The sequence below is a fragment of the Euprymna scolopes genome, chromosome 30, assembly GCF_053919585.1.
Source record: "Euprymna scolopes isolate OS-2025 chromosome 30, ASM5391958v1, whole genome shotgun sequence".
Lineage (NCBI taxonomy): Eukaryota > Metazoa > Mollusca > Cephalopoda > Sepiida > Sepiolidae > Euprymna > Euprymna scolopes.
The window spans coordinates 28,435,750-28,457,339 of NC_136511.1; the positions used below are offsets into that span (position 1 = coordinate 28,435,750).

General features: G+C 36.1%; 2 protein-coding genes across 2 annotated transcripts in view; one reads left to right on the forward strand and one right to left on the reverse strand.

Moving 5' to 3' along the window:
- LOC145254722 (sodium-dependent neutral amino acid transporter B(0)AT3-like) overlaps positions 1 to 1,686 on the reverse strand; it is a 219,232-nt gene extending 217,546 nt beyond the window's left edge. The window contains exon 1 of the mRNA XM_080113447.1: positions 1,548 to 1,686. The gene's annotated coding sequence lies outside the window, so the exon portion shown is untranslated. The remainder of the gene's footprint in view (positions 1 to 1,547) is intronic.
- Positions 1 to 21,590, forward strand: part of LOC145254723 (sodium-dependent neutral amino acid transporter B(0)AT3-like) — a 189,588-nt gene that overhangs the window by 119,655 nt on the left and 48,343 nt on the right. Inside the window, exons 2-4 of the mRNA XM_080113451.1 lie at positions 12,252 to 12,646; positions 17,449 to 17,762; positions 19,456 to 19,617. Coding sequence (XP_079969577.1) covers positions 12,259 to 12,646; positions 17,449 to 17,762; positions 19,456 to 19,617 — 864 coding nt within the window. The 5' untranslated portion in view covers positions 12,252 to 12,258. The remainder of the gene's footprint in view (positions 1 to 12,251; positions 12,647 to 17,448; positions 17,763 to 19,455; positions 19,618 to 21,590) is intronic.

A 21,590-nucleotide genomic window follows, 5' to 3' on the forward strand; every position in this document is an offset into this window, starting at 1 on the left:
AATTCTTTCCTCTCAGGAATTGCTAATTTAAAGTTTCCAACTTCATGTTCCTCTCCCTACTAGCGATTATGGAGAAGACGATGCAAGTTTTCGAAGTTAGCTTTATTTGGTAAAAGGTTCTTTAAGTCATGCACTTTGACTTTTGAAAAGACATGACCAAGAGATGACATTTTTCTATTCTTTACTTAAAAGAGTTCAATTTCCATTAAACATCCGATATTTGCTTTAAGTAATGTTTGAAGACAAAAAGTCAAGCATTGTGGTTCATTTGTTCTCATAAGTGAAGTGAAACATAATTATTTAACCACGTTACAGACACATCAAACAACTATAAAATATAACGAAAAGTTTGCTTGTGTTTCATCGATTGGATTTCAACAAACGTATTCAAGGTAATTTGAAAAATTATAAGTAGATATAAGTGAATGCAACAGCTGTTGCATTCGCATACATCAAAACGTATTTCAAAGCATGAAGTATTACTATGATGCAAATGGTGTTGGTTTTCAGTTATAAAACCATGAATATTATTTTTAAGGAAATTAACAACACCAGTCAATAGATAGACTTACTTGCAAATATATACGCTCTTTGGCCGGAAATGTTTAATAATCTTACGAATTAACAAAAAAAGTTATTTTCTTCTCCGTTTTTATTATATTTCCTGAGATTGTAACATGAAGAAATTGTTTATGGTTGTGGAAATAAAATAATTGAATTAAAAAAGAGTAATAACTTACAATGATTTATGAAGAACTTTGTATAATCATTTACTTAATGAATAACCAGGTTTCTCTCTTTCTCATCCCTTTCTCTCTCTTTCTCTCTCTCTCTCTCTCTCTCTATCTCTCTCTCGCTATATATATATATATATATATGCATGCCTATATATATATATATATATATATATATATATATATATATATATATATATATATATATATATATATATATATTTAAAGAGAGAGAGAAAGGGGGAAAAAGTTAGATATGTGTAAATTTCATATAATCTATGTAGAGAATAAATAAAATAACCGATAATTATAAATTTTGGAATAAAGCTGCAAGGCGTAAAAGTAAATAATTTGGCCAATGTTTACATAAATTTAGTTTTATCCAAAGGCTATGAAAGAGGGTCCACTAAATACTATAATACCTACGGGTCCTGATACATTAGATACATTCACTAGTAGATATCGGTATTGACCGAATAATAGATTGAACGCAACGACCACGTGAAAATGGGGAATAACTAATTGTTTTGGTTAAGATTAGTTACTGAGAGAAGAGAAAATCTCAGTTTGCTTTCAGATTTCAAGTGATGACAAAATAAAATGTCAATCAGCAGAATTGATCCTGTCACCGCTTTGAAAATCAGACGAATCTACTCGGTAAATTTTGCCAGCCATTTTATATTGTCAACAAAAGAATATGCATAAACCGTAACATTTACAGAAAACTGTGATTATATTTCTAGACTGCATTCAATGAATTTTTTACAATAAAATATTTACAAGAGATAAAAACAAGCAAACACATTTACTTACATAATAACCGTACGATCAAAGTGCACGTTTGAATATTTTTCATTAGTCAAATAAAATTCCAGATTTGTGCTACGTGTTCTTCGGTTTGGATTCCTTTTCATTATAACAGTCAACTTTTATTTTATTTTTTCTTTTAACCGCGCTTGATTTCGTTCAGCTGCTGTTGATCGTTAATTATCGCCATGTTGTTTTTCCCACGCGAAACATCCAATGTAGCAATAATCCAGTGTTTATACACAATGTGTCAAGTAATTCAGTTTCTATATTGACAAAAAGTGAAAAACAGAAAATTACAAAAGTATTTATTTATTTCATAACAAAATCTTATATAAATAGAGATTTTGCCCATTTATCCACATTTTTTAAAACGTGATGAAGACATTGCGAACTTTTTTCTTATTTCGAAATATCAGAGATCTTCACTACTTTTAGAAATTGAGAATATTGCATGAATTGTAAATAATAAATACCCAACAAATACAGCGAATGTCATAACTGAAAATCGAAACCAAAGTCTTTAGAACTTTAGCCAGAGGTTCTACTAAGTTATTCGGATTTTCTTATAAGTAGAGCTTAAAGCATAAGAATTATAGCTTTGACGTGACGTCATAGATTTATGAATTAATCATGTGGTGAAACATGAAATGAAACATATACGATAATAAAAATGTATAAATGAATGAGTAAACATTATCAATAGGTCAAACCAACTTATTTTACTTTACTTACATATCAGCTTAAAACTAATTTAATATTTAACATATACTAAAATTAAAGCCGATAGTGTCCATAATTTTAGTTTATCAAATTTAAACTTAACATAAAGAAGTTAAAACACACTAAGCCATATTATAAAATAACAAATTGTCAATAAATGAATTAAAACTGACATAGAATTTAATTATATTAAAAAATTCAAGTAAAAAGTTAGTTTTTTATTGTTCTGTTCTCAATAATCTAAAAATAAAATGAATTTGATCAATAGCACTTTTCCCGAGAGTTCAAATCTGACATTCCTGGCCTGACATTCGAAGAAAACATGATTTAGAATGTTCATAAAATATGTATCCATGTCTGCTACAAAGAAGGTAGTATTATTTTACCAGGTTAGAAAACTTATTAAATTTTCCAGTATCTTATATCTCTATGAAGTCGCCGTTCATCAATACATTGAGCATTATTGCCATATCTTGTTGATGCACCAACTACTTGCTTTTTCTCTTGAAGAAAAATATAATTTTAGCTTTAATAGACGACTGCCAAATTCCAGCCCCTATTACATACCTACAGTGTTGTATCATTGTGCTTCTTTTTAAAAATACTATCACGGAATGTACTCCAATAAACTTACTGAACTTACACCGCTCCAACAAAAATACCTGCTATCCCTACCGTATACGCTACGAAAAAGACCAACCAAATTAGTGTCGATGCAGATTTTTTCACGGGTCTTAATGAAGTTCTGAAAGATTACCACTATCACCTCCTCACACCAGAAGAGGTATTCAACAAACTCAATGGTGATACGAAAGGCAGAAAAGGACGACTTTATTTGCAACATTAAGGGCAACTTCGCTATGAAGGAACACAACGTACCAGTCCATTTTCGAAACATTCAATCTCGACTTTTCCTAACTAACAACAGAACCACGACGATCAATGCGAAAAGGGAAAATCACCGATCCACTAATGATCAATTCCAAACGTAAAAAATATTAACAATTTTTATAATGAAAAACTTTCGAATGGGGGTCTTTGGGGCGGCACCCATACAGATTTTGATCATAGACTATTCCTGACGTCGCTTCAGGTAACCAGTTTCTGCCATCGAGCAGTCTCGAGATGAGACTCAGTTGAAGTGGGTTGTAACCTTATTTTGTCCTTCCGGTTGAGCGGAGTCCCACTCAACCAATATATGTTTCTGTATTTTCTTTTCATATTTAGTTCATTTTACTGATGCCAAGCCTTCTCGTTCTTCTCTCATCATTAAACAACAACAACTTTTATTCGTAATTCTTCAATAGTGTATTTCATACTGATTATTGTTTGAACATAACTTTTCCATATGACCTTGAACATAATTTTTCCATATGATCTTAATGATTAATATTTGACTTTGTGTCGGTGTAATCGATTTAAACATTTATAATTTATATTTCTAAAGCTTTCATTGTTTTGACTTCAAATTGATAATTCTTTTTTTTTACCAATGAGTTCTTTTTCGATTATTTAATTTCTATAATAAGTCACCACATAAAAATTAACAGCCACTCGAAAATAAGGGCCAACGAGATGGATAGATTGTCATTCGAAAGATGAAAGGCCTGATCAAATGACCGAGCATAACTGACGAAATTAAATAAGTTTGATTACTTATATATAGCAAGACTTGAAATCGGATTTGAAAGCGACTTTTTTGTATTTTGTATTGAAGTAATCCTGTGCTGTGTTCCACAGATGGGAAGTTCTTGCACATAAACTCTATTCGCGGAATTTCCACCTGAAGTTTGACACAGAGAGAGAAGAAAAGAAAGTTCCTTTTCATTATGATAGAAGGGCTAGTTCTTGCTGCGAATTATAAAGGCGAAAGAAAGATTGGAACTCAGTCGATCATCTTTCATGGAAATTAAAATAAGGTAGATAGATACTAGCTTCCATACATTTATATCTGATCTACCTCTGCATTCAATGTTTAAAAAGATGCGTTCTCTATAGTATCAGACCTGACCGAATGATTAATTGTAGGCATAGATCGATTCATACCATCTAAAAAATTCCAACAAAAGCCTAACAGCCAGCCATCGTTCTCCCCAGAATGTGCTGCTGCCATTGCGCACAGAAATCATTTTTTCCATAGCTACCAACATAATAGATGTACTGAGACTAAAGCTGCTTTCAGGACTGCCAGCAACCACTGTAAAAGAGTAATAAAAAATGCAAGAGAGCTATATGCTCAGTCCGTTTCATCCAAAGTAGCTGAGCAGCGGCTTCGTCCCCACCAGTTTTAGCAAATAGCAAACAGGATCCTGAACAGAAGCATGCGTTCTATCCCAACCATCATCAATAGACCTGAGATCATCTCGTCAGCATCAGACAAGGACAAAACATTTGCCAAGAACTTTGCCATTAATTCTACCCTATGCGACGAAGGCCATCAACTCCCCATATTTCCTCCTATAACAGACAACACGCTATGCAACATACAAATATCTGTGCGCAAGGTCGCCAAGCTAATCAAGAACCTTGATTCCAGTAAAGCAACTGGCCCTGACGGCATTCCAATTATAGTGTTGAAAAAGCTTCAACCAGAACTTGCCCCCATACTTACAAAACTGTTTAAGCATTGCTTTAAGGAAATGTGCTTCCCAACTCCCTGGAAAACCTCATCAGTATGCCCTGTATTTAAGAATTCAGGTGATAAGTTATCTCCCTCTCGGTACAGATCAATAAGTCTCCTGTGTGTCATGAGTAAGCTGCTAGAATCCATATTAAATAGAGAAATAGTCAACCACTTCAGCAAAAATAACCTTCTTAGTGACATGTAATATGGTTTCCATTCTAGATCTACAGTAGATGTGTTAACGGTTATATCTCATAGTGAATTTCTTGACAAAGGCTTTCTTTCTAGGGCAATTGCTCTTGACATATGAAAGGCTTTCGATAAGGTATGGCATAAAGGCTTACTTCACAAGATTTCCAGCTACGGCAAAACTGGAAATGTTTTCTCAATTATTAAATCATTTCATTCTGATAGGCTCATGAGTAGTGGTTAATGGGCAGAAATCAGAGGCCCATAGTATTAATGCTGGAGTCCCTCAGGGGTCCATCCTGGGCCCAACTCTCTTCCTGATCTACATCAATGATCTCCCAAAACCCATACTTAAATCGTTCGTTGACATCTATGCTGATGACACGACCATCTATGGCCATACCAAAGACTGTAAATGACAAAGTTCTCTCTGATTCTCTCTCCTGTGATCTTCAGCGCATGGTACAGTAGGGGGAAGAGGTGACTAGTTACTTTTAATGCATCTAAAACCAAGCTCCTATCTTTACATCATCAACGCTCTCATCCCTATCTGGCATCAATTGAAATAGATGGCTCTTGTCTTGGGGAGTCTCCATGTTTTGATAAGCTTCTGGGTTTGACCTTTACTCCTGATCTGAAATGGAACATGTACATCAAGTCTGTTGCCAAGATTGCTAGAAAAATCGTGGGATCCTTCTACCACTCCAGAAGATATCTTACTGCTGATGCAATTCTCTATCTATATAAAAGCCAAGTACGTCCAAGGATAGAGTACTGCTGCCATATCATGCTTTGACAGAGTACAAAATAGACTCCATGGCTTATTGAGGGATACCCTTTTTTCGGTACTCCTGCAGTATTTTACCCACCGATTTCACGATCTTAGCCGAGCGTTGATCGACATCCGTCGGAAAACGCCGGAACATGGCGAGCGGTACGATACTCTATCAGCCAATCAGGGCGCTTCAAACGAACGCGCAGCAGACGAATAATTTTCATTGGAATTACACACATAGCATTTCATTTCAGTTATTTTATTGTTCAAAGTAAAAATACGCAGCCTTTCATTTCAGCTATTTAATTTAGCGATAAAAAAAACAAAAAACCGGGAGCTGTTGGAAACATATTTATGCGAATTTATGTGGAGACAAAAATTTGGACACAACCCTTTTGTCTCCATAATAAATCAAATCGCGGAAGGCTACCCGGTTTGGGAAGGAGCTTCTTTCCACATCCTCTGAAAACCCTTTGCTCCCTACTTTGCCTCTCTACAGTCAGTAGAAAATCTTCCAGTCGGAACTAAAGATAAACAGTAATTGTTGTCCCCCCCCCTACAAACATTACTGAAAAAAAAAACAAAAAAAAAAACATTGTTGTTACTGTTTAATAACGTTTTGTTAAAAAAAAAAAAAAAAAAAAACATTGAAGTGTTTATTACTGTTGCTTACCCCCCCCAAAAAAAAAGCTATCGGAAAACAAAATGAACCAAAAAAAAAAAAAATATTCAACAAAATAAATTTATTTTACTTTAAAAAAACTTACGGTAAGTGTTTGTGATTTATTTTATCCAAATTTTTTGTATTAATTTTATCCATTTTGTTGTGTGTGTGTGTGTAATATCTTTTCCTTGTAATGTTGTTGCTATTCACATACTTTTAGCGTTCTTGCACCGTAGCTCCGAATTCTCGGCTTTCGTCAGCGTTAACGCTGAAAGCGTTCGTCAACGCTCAGCTAAGATCGTGAAATCGGTGGGTAAAATACTGCAGGAGTACCCTTTTTTCTTCCCTGCAACCTCTCTCCCACAGAAGAGACGTTGTGAGCCTGTCTTTGTTTTATCGTTACTTGCATGGCAAGTGTTAGTCTGAACTCCAATCTCTGGTCCCCCCTCGCCAATCTTTCACGATAAACACCCGTCTAGCTGAAACCACTGTTAATAATTTTCCCCACTCTTTATCTGTGCCTAAATCAAAACGTAGATTCCATGAACAAAGCTTCTTTCTTAGAACTGCATGCCGTGGAACTTTCTGCCGTTTGCCTGTTTCCCACCTGACTACAACTTGGATGTCTTCAAGCTCAACATAAACAAATTCCTGATGAACCGCCCCCTTAAGTAAGACACCTTATCAAATCTCAAATACTAATGATTACTACGATACTATCCCATTGATTATTGTACATGCAATAACCCTTATCCCTGAGTAGCTTCCGGGCTTTGATAAGTGGTGAGCACCATGCAAAAAAAAAAAAAAGAAAACCAATTCGACTCCGCTCTTGAGGTTCGCTTTCACAAATATCCATGGGCTTAGAGGTAATATAGATGATGTAGACTCTGACCTTTTAGTAAACTCCTAGGATATCTTAGCATTAAGTGAAATAAACTTACACTCTTCAATCCCCTCCAACTACTTTAACATTACAGGATACCTCCCTCTTTACCGTAACGACTCGGATAGATGTTGCACGCCTTTAGAGTCTATATTCGTAGCATCCTCCCTTAAACTCGAGAGAGAAATCTTGAATCTGATGACCAGGCTTTATGTGCTTTCAACTAACATTTCATTACTGCGTTAGTTTCTTATATTTTCTCTGTTGTTTTTTCATCAAGTCACGATTATGCCCTAATCGATCATGTCTTTGATAGTATAGATGCAGCATTCTACTTGGATAGTAATGCCCAAATACATGCATTTGGTGACTTTAATGTCCACCATAAAAATTGGCTTGGTTTCTCAGGTTACACAGATGCAGCTGGACGCTGCATTAATAGCTTCTCTATCGCGCATTCCCTCACAAAGAGAACTAGCCTACCAGATCGTGAACATCAGCAGGTTTCACTTCTAGACCTATTCCTCACCACACCACCTGAGGATTGTGTGACTAATGCTTACAGTCCACTTGGGAACGCAGACCACTTCGTTGTATCAGTTGACATCACATTTAAATTCCAACCTCAAGGTGAGGAATCATTGCTCCAAACCAAAAGGTACTACAACAGGGCTTACTGAGAAACCATTAGAGAACACATCTGAGATGCCCCATGGACTGATATCTTCTCTCTTCCTGCTGAACAGAGTGCCAATGAGACAACTGAATGATGCAAAGCGGGAATTGAAGCACATGTTCCCACACGGAAGTATTATAGCAAGCCTCACTCACCCTCCTGCATTCACTACAGATTGTGCAGCTGCTATGGCACAAAGACAGCATGCATTCCGCCAATTTGTACGTCATAAGTCAAATGCAAATAGGCAAAATTCATAGATGCTAGAAATCATTGTAAAAGAGAAATAGTAACAGCCAAAAGAAAGTATGCTGAAATAATCAGGGAATGCATAGAATCGCCAAAGATAGAGACTCGTCATTTCAGAAAAATCTATACTAGTGTAGTGAATAAAGGACAATCAGTAATTCCTCCACTGAGCAACAACCAGAAGGTTGCATGCACGGTAACGGAAAAGGTGGAACTGCTGTCCTGGCGATTGCCTCTAACTCCACCCTATGCCAACAAGCAACTCCCTTCCAAATTTCCCTATGAGGACTAAAGCCACATTAGATTATATAAAAATCACTCCTTCTCATGTCTGCGATACATGATACAGCCAAGTCCTTTGGCAAAGTCTGGCACAAAGGGCTGCTAATGAAAATTAAATTGTACATTATAACTGAACGTAGACTAAATATAATTAGATCCATCTTAGACAATAAAAGCACCAGGTTGTCATTGATGGACATACATCCAAGCAGCATAACATTAATGCGGGTGTATCTCAGGGGTCGATCCTTGGGCCATTATTATTCCTGATATTCGAAAACGACCTCCCTGATAATATTGTGTCCAAGATGGGTATATTTGCTGATGTTACAATGCTCTATAACATGCATTAGGGAAGAAAAGATGTAAATAAATCTAAGACAATGGAAAAATCATTAGAAAATGACCTCCAGACCATAGATGAATGGGGACGCAAATGGATGGCAATATTTAATGCTAGGAAAACTAAGCTGCTCTCCTTTAACAATTACAAGACACCTCTCAAACCGCTTATATCGATGAAAAAAAACCACCTTACCTGAGAATTCTACCTTTAAACTTCTTTCTTGGGATTATTTACCATATTTTACTTTGTTGGCAATATGAACTGGAACAAATGCATAGAGGACATTGCAAAGACTGCTGCAAAGATGGTGGATTCCCTCTATCGAGCTAAAAGACTACTCACACCTGAAGGTATCCCGTACCTCTACAAGGCCACCATTCGCTCATGCATGGAGTGTTGTTGCCACATCTGGGCTGGTGCATCTACCACTAGTCTCTCCATCTTGGATAGGTTTCAAAAAGAGTTGTCAATCTAATCGGTCCCACTTTATCAACTAAGCTCCAGCTCTTGTCCCAGTGTCACAATGTTGCATCTCTGTGCATGTTTTAATGGAATGTGTTCTGATGAACTCGTTGCACTTGTACTCCATACATATCTCCGACAAACGAGTTCAGCAATAAGATCTCACCCTTTCACTGTTGAGGTCCCTAGATGCCAAAAAGCTTTATATTCTAATAGGTTCTTCCCTTGAACAGCTGGACTTTGGAATTCCCTTCCTCCTACCTGCTTTCCTGGTCGTACTGATACGCAGGAGTTTAAATGTAACATAAACCGACATCTTGCTAATCTTTCCTAGACATGGTCTCAAAAAGTAGTCTTTTTCATTCAAGTGGTGATATGCCTTTTTAGGAGTTAACATTAAATAAATAAATAGAGCTGGTAGAATGTATATGTGAGTTAATTTATCACACAAGTGAATGTTAGACATAAAAAATGATATACATAAAAATTAATTATAAAATGCATGCTCAATAAGTGTGGGAGGTTGGTATATGGATCTGCAGAATAGATTTCCACATAGTGGTCAAGGAGTCGGGAGTCGGAGTCGGGAGTCGGAGTCGAAGTCTAAGATATCAAAGGAGTCGGAGTCGGCATTTTAGGAATTCAAGGAGTCCGAGTCGGATTTTCACCATCCGACTCTGCAACCCTGCGTGTTACCTTACATTAATGGTGGTATAGAGGAAAGACGCTAGGCTGCTAAGAAAAGGGTGGTTTCGTTGACTGGGTTCAAATTTTCCGACCAGCAGTAACTATTATTTCTTACACAGATGATTGTATAAGCATTAAACACTATTGTTTATGAGGATAAAAATTGTTCTACAGCCAGTTTCTTTTAAATAACAGTGGCGTGTTTAGCTTGGTACTTGCCGAAATTCAGTTCTTATTATTATTGTCATTGAAAAATTTGAATATTTACATATTCCTGTGTGTGACTCCTTATGAGAGTAGATAACTGATTGGTTTGTTAAATAATGTGATATAGATCAGGTTTGCAGTTGTATTATAGTATACTTTAAGAATGTAGAGTGACACAATGAGAAACTGTCTGTCACAATATTAGATAAGTTAAATTAATTATTGAAGCATTAGTTAAAAGAAATTGAGGTTAAACACATAAAATATCACCAAATGTTATTTTTCTGACTAATTTAATTGTGAAGGTTTTGTCTCATATTAAGTGCCAGTCACCTTAACTCATATTTTAATTGTGAGCGTTCAAATATGACGCACCTGCATTTCACTTCTGCAATGAAAAATTTTAAAGGACAGTTCAGGGTCATTCGACTCGATTTTTCCGAGTTAGGGAATGTGAAGAAGTGGGATAATTGAATAGCAGATTTTATGAGTTGAAGAAAAGTGTAGTGGATAAGAAAGAATGTACTCCTTACTATGATTAAGCTACAGCGTTGCATTCTAAGACAAAAGAAGAAAAGAAATACTGACTAACAATTTATGCAACTTTCAGACCAGTAACATAAGTATACCAGTTTTGTGGATCTTTAAACAAAGTTTCAGCAAAGAGCTATCAACAAACGTATAAAAACTGGGTTCAACATATGCTATCCTCACTGATATCTCTGACCACTATAGCTTTACTGTGAGATCTTAGTCGATTGACGCATTTGAAACTCTGCGTCACAGTTACTTTTTTTAAGAGAAATAAAAGTCTGTGTGCAAATTCAAAATCAAAGATATTTTCAATTTCCTTTTGCTTTCCTTTCTCTTAGCCTAATATTTTTCACGCATAGCAAGTTAATTTTATTTCACCAGGCTCTGATATTTAATAACATCAACAAACTAGAATGATGTATATCTGTAAAATATTGAACAGTTTTGTGCTAGATAAAATAAATCTAAAAGTTATGGACTTAAGAATATTTTTCTTAGATTTTGGAAATATTTATTTAATCTTGGATTGAATATCGTTCTCATTCAACCAGCCATGATGGGGTAAAAGTATTAATTATTATGTTATGGAAATTACACTAACACGAAAAAAGTCTTTATTTATTTGCTATCCGATTAAGGAAGAGTTAAGTACATAGCCTGTTTTATGTGTAGGGAAAATGTAGTTCCCCATAAAAGAGTACTCTAGATAAGAACATAATAATAATAAAAATAACGTGTTCAACGGGTAGATGTTTACACGATTTTTCATGCTTGCTTACAAAATACAGCTTCAAAGACAAACTCTGTCCTCAATTGAGCAGCCAGCAAAGGATGTTAGGGGATTTAATTCTTGTATACAATATCATCAACAGGATTATAAATCTACCATTTAGAGGAGATTTTTTACTCCAACACCCAGTCGCGACCTCCACCATTGCAGAAGATGTACCATCGCCACGTTCATCTCAAAAGAATGAAAGCAGCATTCTCTTCCCATGTTTCTGCTATTTTCAGCAGCCTGCAACTTGAGGTCGTTCTGATGTCTACAATATCTAAGTTATAAGTCGCCTTGGATAAGCATTCAGATGGAATATAGATGCAGTGACGTCTGTCTCTTTACATAGCTCATTGCACTGCTCGTTGCTATGTTCGCCAGTAATATTGAATAATTTATTTAAATGATGCAAATGATGCAAATTAACAAACCTCATTCTGAAATACGGTTCAGATTTAATGGATGATTGTCCTTTGTGTGTCACTGTTAAATGTTGGATTGCCAAATTTGGATGAAAATAGTTGACAACCGTCAGCCTCACAAACTTTCACTTCCGCCTTTGCATGCCTTAATTATTCATGTTACATGTCTCCTTTACATTTCATCTCAACCCTTTTCTATTTCTTTTGCAGGCCGACGATGAGCAGAAAAGGACTACCGTTTTCAAATCGTCCTCGACGCTCAAATTCGTATTTGTCAAGCATTGCCGAGGGGACACAATCAGTGGGTCCGACATGTCGATCAACCGTGGCTACAATTGGAAGCCACTTTGCAAATGGTAGCGTCGTTGATGCAACATGCCCATCTCTCAATGGAAGTTCCCAGACGACTATTGCCGAGACGACAAACAACAATTCAACAGACGAGTTAATAGCTGCACTTAAAAAAGAAGAAGAGGAAAACATCTCAAAACGGACACGAGCGTCTTGGGACAACAAATTCCAGTATATGCTAGCAGTCATTGGCTATGCAGTCGGATTGGGTAATGTCTGGAGGTTCCCATACCTTGTACAGAAAAATGGAGGAGGTAAGATAGTGGAATTCAAGGTTTACTTCCAGATACGTCTTTTTGAAATTTAACTCATTTATTAGCAAGCAGATGGATCCAGAATTGCCCGTTAGCAGATTTGGTTTAACTAGTCACATTCAGTTTTAATAAAAGATAATTAGAATAAATAATGAAAAAAGTATTTTTGTTTTCTAAAATTTTCCATTTTGTTTTATTTTATTCGAATCACAGAAAATTATTTTTATTTTCCAACTGATATATAAGTTTACTATGAAAACGCAATGCTGGCTTACATAATTTATATGCATCACCTGAAACTACATAAAACTAAAGAGCATCATATATACATTTAAAAATTAAAACACTTTTTATTTTATTAAAACGACATAATACAAAGTGACATCATTTATACATTTCAAAAATACAAATATGCTTTCATTATTTAATTATTTCTACAGAACCAAACAAAATGCAGTATATATACATATAAAAATATTTTATGAATTATTTAAACGACACAAAACAAAATAGCATTATATCTACAATTGGAAAAAATTATTTTTCATTACTCAAACGATAAAAAACAAAATATCATTGTATATACATTTTGAAAAAAATGTTTCCCTGTTCAACAACACAAAACAAAATAGCATCATATATAAATTTGGAAAATAATAATACTGTTTCATAACTGAAACCACACAAAACAAAACAGCATTATATATACGTTTTGAAAACAAACATATTTTTATCATTTATTCTACTTTTTTTACAAATGTGTCACACCATTTTGTCCCACTCTGTATTCAAAACAATTGTTTAGAAATAATGCCAACAAATTTCCTAAAGATTGTCATAAAATTTGATCAATAAAAAGCTTATTTCAATCATTCCTTATTTCAATTTAGGGAAAGTTTTATATTTACATCATCATCACTTAACAAAATAGGCATAGCTTTGATTCAGATTATAGTTAGAAAGATGTTTAATTGTATGCATGTCACATGTATATAAGTACACTGCAATTACATTATATTAAATTTCATATTTTCACCCAAGTTTTCCTTGGCCTATCTCTGTCAACACACATTTCTCTATATTTTGCAATCTCATAAATTAACACCTACTCCTTTCTGTTTTTCAGTGGTATTAACAAGGTAATAAAGTTTCTGAACAACTTCAATTACTTCGTCACCCAAAACATACTTTCTCCACATTTAATTTCTTGGCGAGCTGTATTGTCTCATACATTTTACACACAAACATTCACCCAACCTATAATTATACTAGATATCTGTTCTATTATAACAAGGACTAAATGCCACTCGATGATAAGTGTTGACGAAATTGATAGATTGATAGTTGAACAATGATAAGTACTATGAGAGGATTAAAACGATTAATAGAATTATTAAATTTGACGGCAAGTGTTCATTGATACCACACTTGAAGACAACCACGCCTTCACAGAAACCATGGGCACACTGCCAAACATTCCCAAAGAGATGGTAAGTATTTTTCCATTAAGTAATAACCTCATAGCTCTGTATGGACATGGACAGGTTGCTTCTGTAGTACCAGTATTCAAGAATTCTGGCGAAAGAACTGACCCATAAAATTATCGACCTATTAGCCTCCTCCCACTTTTTGCCAAAATATTTGAGACCTTAATTAACCATGCTCTAGTCCAGCACCTTACAGATGCTAAACTTCTGACCGACCATCAATATGGATTTAGACAAGCCCGTTCCACGGCAGACATCCTCACTGTAATCTCTGAACGTATATACCATTCACTGGACAAAGCGGGGGAGGGAAGAGCGGTAGCTCTAGATATATCTAAGGCTTTTGACGGGGTATGGCATGAGGGTCTCCTCAGGAAGATTAGATCTTACGGTATCACTGGTAGAATACTTAACATAATTAAATCCTTCTTAGATAAGAGAAAAATCCAGGTTGTCCTCGACGGTCGTACATCTAAACAATATGATATAAATGCGGGAGTGCCCCAAGGATCTATCCTTGGACCTCTGCTGTTCCTGATATTCATAAATGACCTCCCCGACAAGATTGCCTCTGAGATGAGTATATATGCTGATGACACCACACTCTATAGCAGGCACGACAGGAAAACAAACGAACATATATCTAAAGTAATGGCAGATACACAAGAGGATGACCTCCAATCAGTAGTGGAATGGGGACAAAAATGGATGGTAACGTTCAATGCCACCAAGACAAAACTGGTTTCATTCAATAATTACAAGAAACCTTCTCTACCACCTATAGCAATGGCCAACGACTCTTTATCTGAGAGTACGTCTCTCAAGCTCCTTGGCCTAACGTTCACAGGAAACATGAGTTGGAACAATTACATCGAGGGCATTGCCAGGGCCGCTGCAAGGAAGGTGGGCTCTCTCTACCGTGCTAGAAAACTTTTAACACCCGAAAGTATCCTGTACCTCTATAAGGCCACTATTCGCCCATGTATGGAGTATTGCTGTCATATTTGGGCCGGTGCATCGGCTACTAGTCTCTCGCTCCTTGACAGGGTTCAAAAGAGAGTCGCAAATCTGATAGGCCCTAAACTGGCATCTAAACTTCAGCCCCTGTCCCATCGTCGAAACGTTGCATCCCTCTGCCTGTTCTACAAGTATTATAATGGTGAATGCTCTGAAGAACTGCAAGCACTTGTGCCCCCACGACGTGAACACCCTCGACAGACCCGACAAGCTGCAAAATCCCACCCCCACACTGTAGAGATCCCTAGATGTAAAAGATCTTTCTACTCCAGTAGTTTCTTCCCCAGAACTGCTAGACTTTGAAATTCCATTCCAGGTCACTGCTTCCCCAACTGTACTGACATGCATAAGTTCAAGTGCAACGTGAACCAACATCTCGCTGCCCTAATCCCTACATAGTACCCCAGTAGATGTTTCCCCTGATAGTAGCCCCCTACACCAAAGTGGCAATGTGCCTTGTTTGGGGTGAAAATGTAAAAAAAAAAAAAAAAAAAAAAAATGTTAGCAGACTCCCAAGAATCATGACCGAAATCTTGTCAGAATGCTTCCAGTCACAAATTCTGGAAATCATTGGTTCTGACCCTAAAGAGTGAAATTTTGAGTAAAGTTTCCCCACAAAAATACCAGCCTTGTCAGGGGGGGGCAGTTTTAGCTATTATTATTGCCTATGCCAAAGAAGTTATGTTTTCAGTCGAGTTTGTTGGATTGGTTTCTTGCTTGTGTTAAACGTAATATCCGCATGCCTTGATCAAACTTCACAAATCAAAAGTTGAAACTCCTCGAAATTCCAACTGTTACTGAATAATGTACAAATGTTAAGTTCTATATACGAGGGGAGTTCAATAACTAATGCCCCTGCCCCACTTCCCATAGAAGTAGAGCAACGAAACATGGCACAGTTATTAGTCTTCCTCTACATAGGAAACACCCAGAGTTATGCATTTCTCCCATCGTTTGATGCAGCTCTGGAGACCGTTTTTGTAGAACACCCCAGGTTGGTTCTCCAACCATAACGTGACTTCAGAAATCAAGACTGCATCATCTGGGAAACGATTTCCTTTCAAAAACAACTTCATGGCTGGGAAGAGGTGAAAGTCAGAAGGTGCAAGGTCAGGAGAGTAGGGAGGATGGGGAAGGATTTCATAACCACACGCCTGTGCATCTGATATGGCAGCATGCGAGTTGTGGACCGGAGCGTTGTCCTGCAGGAGGAGGGTATCTTTGCTGATCTTGCCTCGCCTCTTGATTATGATAGCTTTCCTTAATTTCCTCAAAAGTGAAGCATAATAGGCTCCTGTAATTGTGGTACCCTTTGCCAGGAAATCTGTCATCACTACTCCGTCCTGGTCCCAGAAGACTGTGAGCATGACCGTGCCAGCTCAAGGCTGCACCCTTGTCTTTTTTGGAGGTGGTGAGTCCAACTGCTTCCACTGCATTGACTGGGCTTTGGTCTCTGGATCATAGTGATGGACCCAGGTTTCATACTGTGTAATCAGTTTTTTGAAAAACTTTGACTCATCTTGGCACATCTCCAAATTCATCCTCGAGCACTCAACGCGTTCTCACTTCTGGAATGGTGTGAGCAACCTGAGAATTCATCTGGCTGACACCTTATGTATATGCAAATGGTCATGAATGATAGTTTCCACAGACCCTGTACTAATCTTGACATCTTGAGCTATTTGGCGAATAGTAATGCGCCGATCTTCCAAAATGGCAGAAGGGGGCGACCAGGTCTGGGAGCTGTTTCCACAGACTTCCGGCCACGTTTCAATTCACGATGCCAGCGTTTTATAAGGTCATATGATGGGGTATTATCACCATAAGTTTCTTTCATTTCATCAAAAGTCTCCTGTGGTGTGCTTCATTTCAAATACAAAAACCAGATCACTGCTCGACATTCAACAGGTTCCATTTCACACCTGACTCAGTCCAAAAACCTATAAAACAGAAACTACAGTTAGTTTAGAGCTGTAATTTGCCACATAACCCGTAGAGATATAAATCATTGCACATGCAAAATTTCAGCTAGATTAGAAAACTGGAAGTGGGTCAGGGGCATTACTTATTGCACACCTCTCGTAACATGATATGAGACTTCATTACAGGCAAAGTAGTTAGTTACTACGATTAACACAAATGAAATGGCCAGTCATAATATTTTTACCTTTTCCATGACTTTGACCATGATTTTAACCAAGATATCCCAAAATTAAATCTGTTCTAAGTAAAGAAACAACTTTTTCTAGATATTTATTCTCATTGTTGCCTCTTCTTTTTCTTTTTCTGTTTCCCCAGGCGCTTTTCTTATTCCATACACACTTATGTTGGCCTTAGAAGGCATCCCAATATTCTTTCTTGAGTTGGCAATTGGTCAACGCATGCGCAAAGGTGCCATTGGAGCATTTAACCAGATTTCTCCCTATCTGGGCGGAATTGGGCTCTGCTGTGCCATGATTTCTTTCATTGTCGGACTTTACTACAACACTATAATCGCCTGGTGCCTTTACTATTTAGTTCTGAGTTTCCGGAGTGTACTTCCTTGGAGGGCCTGTCCAACTACACAGATTGGGAAGTACAAGAATGAGACAAGAGTCATTGAGGAATGTAGGGTAAGTCGTCTTTATTTATTACATCTTATATGGGAATAGACTGAGATCAATTTGTAACGATAACTAACTTTGTATATTTCTGCTGTATAATCAACTCTTTCTAACAAATATTCCTCACAAGCCTGCTCTCACTTCATCATTCCTCACACGATCAACCAACAGAGATCAACTACGAAGTAATTGCTCCACCCACCCCTTACAAGGTTGGAAAAGGCGACGTGGTGGACAAGGAAATAAATTGGATGATGACGGTTAAAGCTTACCTAGAACCCAATGTTGACTCTCGTCTAGGGAGTTGACCATTGAAATAGCAGTTGGCTAAATATGACTCCGTCCTTGACTTTAAATTTAGGTCAGCCTCCATGAAGGATGCTGTTCTGGGGGTTAACATTGTGCCCAGGACAATTTACAATTTTCTTCTTTTTTTTTTTTTTTTGGTGTGATTTTAACTGTTCATGCTTCTCTTTTTGGGTTTCTGTAAAGAGATTTATTCATAATTAGTTTCCAAAAAGTTCGGTTATAAAATGTTTTAATTTTATTCTTTTTATAGGTTTAGTGAAAATGTCGGTTATATTATTTTCAGACGTCGCATAAGTAAGAGTAATAGATTTTTTACTTATTTCATCCCTTATAAAATGATATCTGATATCAATATTTTTCGACCTTTGCTGAATCATAGAATTATTTGCTAATAAGATACTGCTCTGATTATCACAATTAATTTCTATAGGTTTTTTACTTAGATCTGGTTTTAAAATAGATTTTAGAAGGGTGTTCAGAAAAAAGAGTCATGATCTTCATTGCATCTGATGAAGTACAGGCGGCGCTTTCTGTTCTTTACAGAAATCATTGGCTTACGTCTTGCAACATATCCTCGCAAATTAAATTCCTTTAATTTGTTCTTGACAGTGGAAAGAGAGCACTTTTTAACAAGATTGCACTGTTTTTGGATTTGGGGAGCCGTTTCAAATCTGTTTCTTAGGCTGCGGATCTTGATAACATTGTCTTCCCTGTTAGAAGTAACTCTAGTACGACCAGATGTAGAGGCAGCACGAACACTGCCGATATTTTGGTGCTTTTGCACAGTCTTTTGTAGTTTCTCCATTGGATAAACAAGAAAGGTTGAAATTAATGATCTGACGATCACTAAGAGAAAGTCATAGCATATGAACTAAATGTCACGTTGTATAACCTGAAACAACAACAATTTCGATTGAAGATGCTTTGTTGCCTGTTGGTGGATATTTTAAATTGATCTAGGGGCGATTATTTAAGCTAGTTTTAAGCGAATTTGTTGTTGCAGACTATTTTTTTGCCTCCTCAATTTGAAGTTATTTTTTAAATTGACGTGAACACTAGAATATTTCAATTAAAAGTCAAATATGAACAGGTAAAATTATAGAAGAATAAAATGCGAATCAAATGAGGTGTAGGTTGTTTAAACAATTACATTAAATTTAGCTTCAATTTGCAGTTTTTGAAAAAAATATTATATATTTAGTTATGCCCCTTGTCTTGAGTGGATATTCAATATGGCGTCATGCATTTATCCTACGTTGTGAGATGTACTAAATGAACTAACATTTATCTCATAATAAATATAGCACAAGTACTTTGCTCAGACACATGTCGAATGATATTTTTAAATGTCTGCTCTTCATCTGAATTAATTCTGCTCTTTTCCGTTTGGTAGCGGAGTGGCCCAACTGCTTATTTCTGGTATCGAGAAACGTTAAACATTTCAGCGTCGGTGGATCACAGTGGTCTTATGAATTGGTGGATCCTTGTCTCTCTGGCAGCTGCATGGTTCCTCATTTTTCTTTGTATTGCAAAAGGAATTCAGTCTTCTGGAAAGGTAAGTGAAACCTTTAATATTCAAACCTACTGTTACATTTTTATTAGCATTGAAAAATTATGTATTGCAAATGAGATTGGTTAGTAGCTCTAGGTAAACTGAGGGCATTCAGACATTATGGAGCATGAACATTTATAGTGTTATCATGTCAGATCTAGATAAGGAAACACTGCAATTTAATTGCTTCACCAATACAGCATATTTGTCTTCAATTCTCATGTCAACAAGTACCTGTCATGAACCATCTCATAAATAATCAAACTTAGTTCATTGTATTGATGAGTTTCGGCTGACAATCGTTTCATCCCATTAATCTTTATCCTCCAGTGGCTCTCAACCATCATAACTAGTAACAATAAATTTAAACATTTTTATTTCCATTACTTGGTTTTGTATTAAAGAAGAAGCAGAAGAGTAATTATAAAAGTTAAATAATTTTATGGAATAACAAAAATGAATAATGGCTATCCTTTTATGTGAAATTAACATTCTAAACTTACCCCACACACTAAAACTTAAATTAGTATGTTCTTCAAACAGTTTTATAGAATATGTGATCCTAAGTCAAGTGTTCAGAGCAATTAAAAACACAAGTTCAGTAATAAAAATGTTACAAGTTTTTATACCTTTTTAGAGAAAGAAAGAAAAAAGAGAAAAGGGAAGTAAAGATAGATGGAGAGAGAAAGAGCCTGTGTATGAATTTCCGTAAAAGTAGAGTATTTTACTTTATACTAATGTGTCGCCAATTTGCAAACACAAAGGTCATTCAAGATTAATAATTAATGAGATTGCCAGTTGACGACAAAGAACATCTTGAGACGATTGGAAACGATAGGTTAAATAGTAAAATTTTATTATTTAAGTGAACGGTACAACAGGAAATTTGTTGACATTGGACTTCAAAACGACCACGTTGTAATCAATTGAGAAATAGTACATGATATTGTATTCCACAAAAAGGAAGTTCTAGGAAGTAGTAGGCGCACATGTAACATTGCAGGAACAAATGAAGAAAAATAAATAAATCCGATTCGGTTTTTCTTTCTTTTTTAACACAAGTTATTTATTGCCGTTTCCCTTTCTTCCTGTCTCGACACCAGCTTAAAAGTCTCTCTCTTCTACTCCAGTACACGCCGGCCATAGACAGCACTTTTTCTTCTTCCGCATGCTGGCCACAGCCAGCCCATTCTCACCTTCATTTTACATGTCTATTTCCTTCAGCATCGACTTTGTTTCTCTTCTCGACCACTTGGTGTCCTTTTTTCTTTTTATTCTTCTGCCAGCCTGTGCACGCTTTCTAATTTGCATATGTGCCTTTTTTGGTAAGCCAGCTAATTTAAAACTCCCGTTGCTCTTTCCCACGCACACAGAAGAAAAAAGAAAAAATACTTTATAGTAGTTGTAATTAGACGAGTTTTTACTGTGACTGTTGTACAGAGTAGGGGCAGAGATTAAAGCTCAGATGTTTTTTATTAGAAGGTCACCCTTTCTCAAGGCCCAGAGACCCCTCTAGTATAAGGGTTAAACATAGTTATAACCAGTAATTGTGGATATAGGAAAGGATCTGATTATTTAAGAGGACGGCTCAACAAGAACGTGTTTACGTTGGACTTGAAACCTACCATGTTGTATTAACAGTCAGTTGACAGGTAGTTCTAGAAAATAAATTTTATTCATGGAATTTTCGTTTAGTTTTAAGCATAGATAGAGAGTAAGAAAATAATTGATAGTGATTGTAGATAGATAAGTATTTGTTGATAAGTATTTTTTTATCTTCATTATTAAGGACTTATGTGTTGTAAAATTGTATTCTGAAAGAAATTATTGAAAATCTAATAATAATCAATTATTAAGCATGTCACAATTTTGTATAAAGCACTGTAAAAATATCATAATCATCATCATCATCATCATCATTTTTACTTGTTGACATGCGCTGGACAGCTTTTAGAAATTGACTTCCAAACTTTGGC